Source organism: Aulonocara sp. 'chitande type north' Nkhata Bay, linkage group LG5, assembly GCF_057382095.1.
Source record: "Aulonocara sp. 'chitande type north' Nkhata Bay isolate Kocher_YH1m ecotype deep benthic linkage group LG5, A_spYH_male_GT1.1, whole genome shotgun sequence".
In the NCBI taxonomy this organism is placed as follows: Eukaryota; Metazoa; Chordata; class Actinopteri; order Cichliformes; family Cichlidae; genus Aulonocara; species Aulonocara sp. 'chitande type north' Nkhata Bay.
The window spans coordinates 25135526-25146946 of record NC_141348.1 but is presented as its reverse complement, the minus strand read 5'-3'; the positions used below and the strand labels follow the sequence as shown (position 1 = coordinate 25146946).

Sequence of the window (11421 nt, the reverse complement as noted above, 5' to 3'; positions counted from 1 at the left end):
CTGTATTTTTGAGAGTGTGATTGCGGGGCAGAATATCCTCATTCACAGTCTTCACTGCACTAACGACACAACAAATGTTGAAGTCAGATTTGGCTGTTTGTTTGTTTTATTCAGAGTTCAGAATCATTTAATTATTGTATTTGTTTTATATTTATTGTATTCAATTTATTTTAAACATTATTGCACAACTAAGGTGTTGGAAACATTGCTCTGAGATGTTGGTCCATACTGACATGACGGCATCGCAGAGTTGCTGCAGATTTGTCAGCTACACATCAGTGGTGAGACTCTCCCGTTCCATCACATCCTCAAGGTGCTCTGTTGGATGCATCTGGTGGCCATTTGAAAACAGTGAAATATTCATGTTCAAGAAACCAGTTTGAGATGATTTGAGCTTTGCGGCATGATGATCGTGGTAGAAGCAGCCACTGGATGATGGGAACACTGGGGTGACAGAAGGATGGATATGGTCAGTAACAATACCAAACCAGGCTGTGGTGTTTAAACGATGCTCAGTTGGCACAAAGGGATCCAAAATGTGCAAAGAACATTTTCCCTACACCGTTACAGCTTTTATGCTTTCATTATATTCTGACCCAACCGTCTGAATGTTGCAGCAGAAATCAAAACTCATTAGACTCATTAGACATTTTTCCAATCTTCTATTGTCCAGTTTTAGTCAGCCTGTGTGAACTGTAGGCCGGTTGGTGGTGAGGTAACTAAGTAGGACAGATCAAAAGACACGCTGGAAGAAAAGAGAGCGAGAGGTGGCCACACTCTGTTTCTTCCCCATTCTCACGCTCTGTTTGAACTTCAGCAGGTCATTTTGATCATGCCCACAGGCATAAATGGACTGAGTTGCAGCCATGTGATTGGCTGATTAGATAGTTGAATTACGGAGCATCTGAACACTTGTACCTAATGAAGTGGCAGGTGAGTACACTTAGAAAACACATTTACCATGTTTGAGACTCCAACACTTCTCACTTCACTGAAATACAAGACAAGTGTATCATCTTTGATCCATCAGTTTTTGAGACTTCTACATCATCAATGTAAAAAAAATGAAACAAAGTGTACATTTATAATACATTTTTTAAGGAATAAATAGCAAACATTACACTCAAATTTTGTCAGAAGATTCCTTAAACACTTTTTAAGCCATGTTCTGACAATTATTTCTTTAAAGGGTTACAAAGATGTCAGGAGCTTGAATACTAAACGGCAGAGGGCAGGAGTACTTGTGTGCATCGAGTAGTCAGTCTGATAAAAACCAGTAGAAGAAGAATGCTCACCATTTCCGCCGGACAACAAACAGAAACGCACAGGAGTGCAGCAGTGTTGCAGTCAGATCGGTCCGGGTAAAGTGGGTCAAAGGTCCAGCAGACCGGAGCGGCTTCAGCTCTCGCAGATATCCGTCTCTCTCCCTTAGGAAAGCCCGACCAGGTGAGGTGTTAGCGGCTGGCTCCGGCACCTCTGTGTTTCCTCTGCGCTTCATTCATTCCGCTTTCCTTCCTGCAGACTGTAAACATGTCCAAGCAGCCGCAGCCGATCAGCCCGCTGAAGAACTTCTTCGCTGGAGGCTTTGGAGGGGTTTGCCTGGTCTTCGCCGGACACCCACTGGACACGATCAAAGTAAACAATAAACAGCTGCGTGGGTTTATTTGCCACCGTGCTGTGCATGTATTAGACGCACAGCAAGGGTGTGAGGTGTATGGGACACTTTGTGCAGGCCTCGGGGGTGTTAGTGAAACACAACCGTGAGTTCAGTGTGAGTGTTTCTGCAGCTCAGAGATTACCTTTGACCCACTTTCAGGCTGTGAAGTGACTCGGCTCACCTGGATACATGCAGGAGGGCTGTCACTGCGTCAGACACTCAAGATCAGATCAATACTGCTGATAATTCAATCAAGCCTGTGTGCTGTCCAGTTTCAGCCTGCATGAAGTCATGGCTTATCCTTGCAAAGACTGCTGAAACAAAGTCCTGTGGTGTTTGGCTATAATGCACCACACCATGTTACAAACAAGGCACAAACACCACATAGCACCTGTCAGCACGGTGGTGGAGGGTTAAAGTTTTGGTGTAAGCTACGTCATAAATAAAGCTTTAGCTCGTATGATGGGCTGATGTCGCGTGCGAACCGTGAACATCTCCATAAATCAGTAACAGCCCACCTGCATGCTTCCAGGTGAGCTGAGTCACTTCACAGCTTGAAAGTGGGTCAAAGGTCATCTCTGAGCTGCAGAAACACTCTTGCGCCCTTTAATTGGATAAGTGGTTCCTGCAACGGTATTGCTGTCACCTCACAGTAGGTGAAGGTGCTGGGTTTGAAGCCTGGCTGTGTGGAATTTCCTCCAAGAGCTCAGCTCCTGAAGACATGCATGTTAGGTTAATTAGTGATTCTGCACTGGCCATGGAGGGGAAGTAGATAAATTGCTTAAAGTGTATAGAACAAGGTGATGTTAACATGTGACTTGTAGTCTAAAGACTAGAAAAGCGCTATATAAATGGGAGTGCGCTACATTACAAAATGGATTATCAGTTAAAATCAAAAAAAGTAATGCGTACATATCTAACATTCAGATTCTGATATGAATGAAAAATCTCAAGCTGCCCTAAACTTGCATTTAAATTCAGTGGAAACAGCCTGTATGTAAAGTGTGTAGAAAAAAAATTCCACCCATTGCATGTCCTCTGTTATGCTGTAAATATTTTGGGTGTACATCATCTCTTTCATAAAATACATGTTTTCAGGTAAAATGGGTCCTTAGGGAAGTTCCTTTCTACTCCAACATGCTATTTTTGGCTGCTCCTTTATTCACGAGGGGCCGTCACAGCAGGTAGCTTTACATGTTTGGCTTGGAGGCGTTCACTGTCGCAGGCAGAGAAGGGGGGTACACATGGGACAGGTTGTCGCAGGGGTAACACATTCACACCTATGGGCAGTTTAGAGTATCCCGGTAACCAAACATGCATGTTTTGGGGAGGAAAAGACCCCACACCCCCTCTTGTTCAAGAGTGCACACCACAGCACTACCCTGTCCCAAGTGTTTTTACCAAACAATCACACACAGACTGAGATGGAGTCCTCAGGGGTAATTCGGGCTTCTTGCCCAAGAATAATTTGACAAGCAGTCGAGGAGAGCCACAAATATACAAATTAGACTTAATTCACATAACCTCTTTCTGTAAAGATATGAAAATAACCAATCACTAAAAAGCAAAACCTTTCATTATATATGCCGTCACCGCGCAGAAGGTGACGTATTTGTCAATAACCTTCTGAAGTAGGGCTGTGCGATATGACCAAAATCTCATATCCCGATATAAGACATCTATCGTTCGATAACGATATAAATCACAAAAATGTAACATTTTCTGTAAATTCTGTGAATCTCGGGCAGCTCGACTTGCGTGAAGTGTTTCCAGCTGCGCGTCATGTAGCTGGAGTCGAGTGTTTTAACCGATGCATGAAACGATACATTTTTAGACATAAGTTGTAACAGCCGCTGTTTTCTTTGTATTTATTACACAGCGTGCTGCGGGGAAAAGCCTGTTCTAATGTTTGAGTCTAAGGTTTATTTTTTAGCACCTGGCGGCTCTTTTTTTAATTCTCATCCGTAAATAATCTGCTCTTTCACGTGATTCAGTTTATTTTGAAAAGTCTCAACAGGATCTTGGGCTTTATTGTGAAAGGTTTATGTGGACCATAAACAAGCGGATTGTTGCTAACCACAACGCATAAAAACAGGTGCTTGTCTGTCCATAGTGTGGTTATATAAAATATAAGAGAGAACTTTACGAAATTAATATAGCCACTACAGTGACCATCAAAACAATGAAAAAATATTGCCGTAAACAGTTTATTTTGCGACACCACGAAACAAACCATAGCATAAAATGAAACAATAGAGTTCCGATAGATATATGAACAGCCCTATTCTGAAGTCTCTTCCAACTATGAGGTCCATGTTCCCTGTTCTGTAGAAAGGCAGGTCAAAGGCAGGGTTTCACTTGTTTCACTTGATAAATGACATCTTAGATTATTAAGAATGGTTTTGTAAACAGGAGACACTGGAGTTGTTTTGGGGGGTTTCTCTCAGGGTGGCGTCCACCCGACCTCCCCGTACAGGATAGAGTGATGGGATCTGAAACTGTTTCCAGTGTTAAATCCAAGTCCTGAGATTGTGATACCCAGCAGAGCTCTGGCAGCAGCGTGCATGCAGATTACATTTGCATATTCAAAAACTGGTCAAACCTGCTGCTAAACCAGAGCAGCTGCTTTTTTTCTAAAACGAAACCCAACTGAGCTTTCAGCTTCCTCATCAGTTCCTTTTAAAGTAAACCAGGCAATTTTAATATTTCAGCTCCCGTTATCATCACGATAGTAAACCAGCACATCTAAGTTACCTGGGGTTTGGTGGTGTTTAGTGTTAAATGCCTTTAGTTAAATGATAAGTCTAATCAGACCCTTTTTAAATAGCTAAAATAATCAGATTTGAAGTTAGGCAGGGCTTTTTCACTAGAGGGCGCTGTTCCAGCTGAGTGCACAGTGTCAAACTGCAGCCAGGTGAAGAATATGACGTGAAACTACTATGAATGAATCGATTTTTTTTTTTTAAGAAAAGTAAACTGTTTTGATTGTTAATCATCTTTTCAGGTTCTGAAGTGCGCCCTGATCATGATACATGTTACACAAGTGATTTCATTGTTATCTTGGTCAGTGTGTCGTACTGATAGTTACTCTGTGATTCCCACCTTTTTCTTCCACTCATGCTCTTGAGCAGACAGTATAAGGAGGTTCAGAGGAAGACAGAGGTCCTTTCTGGTGCTCAGATTTGCAAAGGAGGCTACAGAAATATTTATAAATAAAGCAGATGCACACCTTAACACATGAGAGAAGAAACGACATGAAAGGAGAAGGTCGATGAGAAGTGTAAAGTCAGTCAATGACCAGCTACATGTAAATCTGTTGTGTACTTTGTGTATCTGGTGGTCGTGTTTGGATTAAATCATGCACGCAGTCCACAAGAAGAAGAAAAGAGCACGTTTCCATGGAAACCTCAGGTTATTTGCACACTTCACATCCTTTTCTCGCTCCCTCTCTCAGGTGCGTTTACAAACTCAACCAAAACCCAAACCTGGCGAGAGCCTCCTGTATGCTGGGACCATAGACTGTTGTAAAAAAACTTTAGCCAAAGAGGTGAGCATGCACACTGATGCAAACTCTGGCATTTATTAACTAAAATATTGTTTTTGAGTCCTCAAACTGATGTTTCCTCCTCCTCGTCTTCCTTTACAGGGTATTAAAGGACTCTATAAAGGAATGGCAGCCCCCATAATCGGAGTCACGCCCATGTTTGCTGTCTGTTTCTTTGGGTTTGGGCTGGGAAAGAAACTGCAACAGAGAACTCCCGATGATATCCTTACGTAGGTCATTGCTTTGTCACGGGTGGCGACAGTTTGGGTTGATCCTGTCAGACGCTCTGTGGTCGATTTCTGAGAGTATATCAGCCCCGTTCTCTTGTCTCCTGCAGGTATCCACAGCTGTTTGCTGCTGGGATGTTGTCTGGCGTGTTCACCACAGCCATCATGGCTCCTGGAGAGCGCATCAAATGTCTCCTACAGGTCAGAGGTTAAACATGCATCTGATTGCTCTCACTTTGTTACCTGAGTAGTTGATTCGACGTGTGGAAACGCCTAGTATTTCTTTCAGCCCCTCCTGTCAAAGGTTAGAAGTTATTATTTGGAACAAATCTTCAGTAAGTGTAAAATTATGCGTGTGTGTCTGCAGATTCAAGCTTCCACGGGGGAGGTGAAGTACGCAGGACCCATGGACTGCGTCAAACAGCTGTACAGAGAGTCTGGAATCAGGGGAGTCTACAAAGGCACCGCTCTGACCCTCATGAGAGGTGCTGCTTTACTTAAATATTCATTATTTGCTCTTCATTTCTTAGTAGATCAAATATTAACACTTCATGTCATGTCTTCACAAACTTTCTGCTTACATTTAGTTTTACTAACCAAATCCCTGGAGGCCTGACAAACATGCTCATGTAACCTTTCCCAAGATGTTTTTAAAGCTATTTTAAGTCCTCCATTGTTAATGTCGCTGTGTCTGCTGCCACATTGTTGCAGTGTTTGGTTCATGACCAGCACCACCATCAGAAAAACTCCTACCACATGACATAGAATGAGTGAAATTGATGTTTTTGCTTTGCCAGCAAGAACAAAGTTGCTTTAGTTGTTCTGTCGCACTGTGTGCATCTATCCACTCATCCACACAACATTAAAACCACCTTCCCAGTACTGTGTAAGATCAGATCGACTTTATTTATCCCAAAGTTGGGAGATTCCTCTGTTAGAGCCGATGAAAAAGTATAAATGGATAACATAAGAAGAATGGTATGAAACTCATTTTTTCCTTCTGATGCAAATCCAGTCATTTTGTTCTAAGAGCAAGCATGAAACATGACGGAAAGTGCTAGTTCAGAAAAGAGCTTCAAGGTTTTCTATATATAAGCTTTCCTGGGGTAAAGAGTTCATGTGGATGCCACTCAAAAAAGCAACAACACAATCTTGGAGATACAAAGTTGAACTTTCTGGATATCATCTCAAAATTCTGCAGTTATTTTCTCAGTTTGAGTTGGTAAGTTTTTCACTTGGCAAAAAAAACTAGATCTTTGTACTGGTAGAAACAAGATTCTATAGCACAATAAGGTAAAAACGTATCAGAAAGATTACAATAATGTAAAACTAAATAAAAGTATAAATGGGGTGGGGGTGTCCCGTGGTGTCTTCCACTGAGGCGTAGGCCTTTGATGCTTCGGGTCCTGTGGGTTGAGGGGTGGGGTATCTGTGGGGCAGGATTGTTTGGGTGCGGCCCACGGATCCTTGATGGGGTTGTGGTCTAGGCGGTTTGCAGGACTTGGGCTCTCTGTTGTGCATTGTTTATGGTGTGGTGAAGCGCATTGTCCTGCTGGGTGTTGGTCTGCGACAGTGTTTAGATGGGTCGCGTTTGAATGCCAACACTCTATTCGTGAGATACTTCTGGAGCATGCAGAGAAGCAGCTCGAGGCCACGTTAGCTGCTAACTCACACGAAACTGTCAGCACCTGAGTCTCGCCGTGAGTGACACAGGCACCACGTTTTCATGAGGAAGAACAAACCAGCACACCCGAGGACGTGGAATTGAAAAAAAACCAAAAAAACAAGATACTTCTGTATTCAAGTTCAGTGAAACTCATTCTGATTATCACCATGTCTCTGATGTGTAAAGATGAAAACCATCACAGGGCGATCTCTGCCTGAACGGCTAACAAGGGCTACCCTCCAAAAAACCCGAGATCTCTTCTAGTTTTGGTCAAACCACATCTGAGGGCTCAAAACTGAAGGAAAGGGTTAAACAGCTCTTACAGGCTTTCAGAAAACGTCAAACACTTGATCTTTAAATTAAAGTAATTATGACTTTAATCCATTTTATTAAATGTCATTGGGTAAAGTAGTCATATTTAAGTTGTTTGGGGTGTTAAAGTGGAAAATTATGAAGTTCAAACAGTGTGTGTGTGTGTGTGTGTGTGTGTGTGTATGTTTGTTTTGTAACTCAGATGTTCCAGCCAGTGGGATGTACTTCATGTCTTATGAGTGGTTGAAGAATCTCCTGACACCTGCAGGAAAAAGGTTCATATTTGCTCTGCCCTGCAGCATTTGCAGCTGTGTGTTTATATAAAACAGGCCGTCTGAGCATTGGGACTTGTACTCTTGTCTTCGCAGCCATAACGAGCTCAGTATTCCCAGTGTGCTGTTTGCAGGAGGGATGGCCGGCATCTGTAACTGGGCTGTCGCTATTCCCCCCGACGTACTCAAGTCGCGTTTCCAGACAGGTTGGTGTTTGTGATCAGTATCCATCCTAGTTTAGTGCTGCAGATCCTGGAGTTTGTTTTTTTTTTTTCAATTCTGCTGATTTATATTTGAAGATTTTTGCACTTTTTGTATTTTAAGATCATCTTCAGTTTAATTTTGTTCAGTGATTTAAAAAAAAAAAAAAATTACATTCATGCTAAATGTAAGGATGCTCTGTAGCCTGTGGAAAGTTTGAAGCTGATTTTTCATCAGTCAGAAAAACTGAAGATGAGTCCTGTTTCTCTGTCCGCTGCCTGACCTCCTCCTGGTATAAGCAGCTTTGTCTTTTAAAACGTTGTCTGTGACCAAGTTAATAAAGTGTCTTTCTCTCAGCTCCTGAAGGGAAGTATCCCAACGGTTTCCGTGATGTCCTGCGGGAGCTGATCAGAGAGGAGGGCGTGGCCTCTCTGTATAAGGGCTTCAACGCTGTCATGCTTCGAGCTTTCCCTGCAAACGCGGTGAGTCTGCTTCACTTATTCTTCAGGCATGATTGATGCAAAAAGAGATAAATTACACTGGAATGGGAATAAAGTGATTTAAAAAAAAATGTAGAACAGCCAGTTTGTGCGTGCTACTCTTGTTCGTGCCGTTTGTGCACTTCAGCCTTCTGCAGAGGCGAAGTGACAGCAAGCAAAAGCTGAAGCAGTCAAAGCAATGAGACGTTTTCACTGCAGCCACTGTTTGTGCTTCTCATGCAGCTTGTTTGATCTTTGTAAATCATGGTGAACTCCTCCATCACTCCCTTTCCTGTTCGGGCTCCCTGTGGAGCCGTTTTTCAGGACAACTGCACACAAGCACATCTGCTGCAAGTCCCTCATTCTTCATACACATTCATAAACACGTTTTTTGATTGTTATTTATGTTTTTTACCTCAGCTGTAAGAGGCTGATGGGGTATTGTCAAGGACATCAAGTTTGATAATGCGATAACTGCGATAAACAAATTTGAATCTCAGTGACTTCAATTTTAAGGTCACAGGTCAAATTTTCTGAAAATACTGTGAATGTGATAACTCAAGAACAAGGTGACAAAGGAATTTGAAATTGATAGTCTAGATGTGTCCACTGGGAGGCTGAGGTGGTTGCCAGTATTTTTCTACATATCAGCCCACTGCATCGTTTTAAATACAGTTTACAGTTTAACTCTTGGACCATAAACAAAGCCCAGATTCACTGTATTCATTTCCAAAACAGCAAATCTGCAAAATATCTGCCTACTGGCATCTTTAAAGATGATTAATTGGCACATTTTATCTCATACATGGAAAAACTACGTCTGGATACGACTTTTTTGTAGTATGAATAGCCTTTGGGGAGGTTGATATCAGCAGGAAAAGTTGTAAAAGTTATGAAAATAGAGTTAAAGTTTACACCCTCCTTCACATTTTCCAATGCTAACAAGTATCGGCTTACATGCAGATGACTGCTAACAAAGTGACACCACTTTAAAGTACACAGTAAGCGTCTGGTGTTAATTTCAACAGGGGAAGCACAGCGAGCCTCACTGTTCCACATAAAAATAACTCGAATAAAAGCCAGCTGATTATTTCTGCGTATCTGTGCTGAGCTTTACTTCCTCCCCGCTTCGTAGACTAAACAGTTTTTGTTTCTCGTCTTTTTGTTACCAGGCTTGTTTCTTAGGATTTGAGCTCGCAATGAAGTTCCTGAACTGGTTGGCACCAAACCTGTGACGGAGGCTCGGCGTCACCTCGTTTGTGATCCCTGGGAAACGCACGCACGGATCTGAAGAGATTTTAAAGAATTTCCAACTTTTTGATTGTTTCTGAAACATTTTGGTACAGTGCAACACGTGGATGGTTCAGACCTGCTGAGAGTCAATTGGAAAATGTTGATTGGAAAATCGTGATGGCTTGGCTGTAACCATGCCAACACACACACAACACACACACTCAGTCGAATGTTCTCACTCCTTTTGTTTTACTTTTTTTTTTTTTTTTTTTTTTAAATTGAGTTTTTTATGTTTTAAAAAAATGGAGTGAAGTGAACATGTGCCTTACCTTTTATCTGCGAGCTGGTGGACGTATCAGGGAAAAGGTGCATTCTCTCGTGCTTTGTGTGCCGGGCTCTCAGCAACACACACCTCTGAACTGTCTGCATCCTCAGTGATCGATAACACAACCTTCACTTTCTGTCTGACTAATGTGAAATTATAGGAATAGGCATAATGGCTGTGATCGAACAGCACATGAATGGCAACATCTGTAAAAATAAATAAATAAATCAGAATCCATAAACAACAAAAAAATTCCTGCTGTTTTTTTGTTGTTGTTTTTTCTGTCATGTCTCCAGTTTTTTTTCCAGTTTTTACCAGTTCAGTGTGTGATTACTGTAGTTGGAGATGTTGGAAAAGCCCCAACTGCTCTCCTCCTGTCTGCATGTCTTTATTCAGGCTGGCAGCATATCATCAATTTCAAATAATCCTAAATAAGCAGTTTTGATATTTTGAGTTTTTTGAGGAAACCATACTGGGGTGGAGCAACTTCTATGTCCTTAAAATACATAAATGCATACAAATCATTTTTTTGTCTCATTTATATCTAAAAGTTGTCTTTGTTTTCTTAGAAGAGATAATGATACAATAAATAGTTGTATGCATTAACATTTAAACACGAGGACGGGGGCAGAAGAGTTCGAGCAGCCTCAGCAGAATAACTAAAGGCAGGTTTAGGGTCACCTGATGGAGCCAGAAGTGTGAACTTTCTGACAAAGACAAGTTTAAGCTTAATCTCAAAAGCAGGGAGGCTCCAGTGTATGAAAAAGTGTTTCCCTGCTTTTCATAATTTTGCTTCATGGTGCTGCTTCAACTACAACAAAAGCAAAGCATAAATATAAATTACTTATAATCATTGAAACAAATGTAAACAAGTAAAAAAAATATGAAAGTATTATAAATCATCTTAATTAGTAATTGGAGGTTTTTCTTTGCAGTACCTGCTGCTTTACGTGTGAGATTCACCATCTGAAATCATATCAGCTTGGACTTTTGCGACATGCACACCCACAATCACAGTCGTCAACTTAAAGTGTATTTCTTCCTGGAGTAGAAACTCCTTGAGCCAGAAATGGCTGCACAAATTGCCAGATCGAAATTTAAACAATGATTTGCCTTATCGTCTTCAGCAGCTGCAGAGTCCCTTTAAGAGGTTAGAATAAAAATAAAAACCTCAGGCAGTTTTTCCCAAAAATAAACTCAGTGTAACTCTAAATTCGAGTTTCTCTTCTTCCTTCATCCATTTAAGTTATGCATGCAAAAAGTTCCCTTTTGTTTGAGTCATATTACCAAAACCATTTTGTACCATAACAGGGTTTTATGTTTGTACCGTGATACAAAATGAGGACAGGAAGAGGAAGATCATAAGATCATCAGAAGATCAGAATCATGTATCTTGTAGAATACAATAGTCAGTGTTGTAAAAGGAGGACAGGAGCAGAAGATCACAAGATCCTCAGAAGATCAGATATCAACCTCCAACCCCCCACAAACACCCCAGCCCCATC

At 41.5% G+C, this 11421-nt stretch overlaps 1 protein-coding gene across 1 annotated transcript; it reads left to right on the top strand.

Annotated features, from left to right (window-relative positions):
- The first annotated feature begins 1288 nt into the window (after positions 1 to 1288).
- Positions 1289 to 10168, top strand: slc25a20 (solute carrier family 25 member 20). Its single transcript, XM_086292434.1, has 10 exons — positions 1289 to 1446; positions 1522 to 1635; positions 5112 to 5204; positions 5304 to 5431; positions 5539 to 5629; positions 5796 to 5913; positions 7609 to 7681; positions 7775 to 7884; positions 8237 to 8361; positions 9531 to 10168. The coding sequence occupies exons 2-10, from the start codon at positions 1531 to 1533 to the stop codon at positions 9591 to 9593; spliced, it is 906 nt and encodes a 301-aa protein (XP_086148560.1). The 5' UTR covers positions 1289 to 1446; positions 1522 to 1530; the 3' UTR covers positions 9594 to 10168.
- Positions 10169 to 11421: the final 1253 nt, after the last annotated feature.

Excerpts from the sequence above, each read along its gene's own strand:
- slc25a20 (XM_086292434.1), top strand. The coding sequence starts at position 1,531 with ATGTCCAAGCAGCCGCAGCCGATCAGCCCGCTGAAGAACTTCTTCGCT. Across the intron at positions 5,432-5,538 it reads ACTCCCGATGATATCCTTAC|GTATCCACAGCTGTTTGCTG; the intron begins GTAGGTCATTGC and ends TGTCTCCTGCAG. Across the intron at positions 5,914-7,608 it reads CGCTCTGACCCTCATGAGAG|ATGTTCCAGCCAGTGGGATG; the intron begins GTGCTGCTTTAC and ends TTTGTAACTCAG.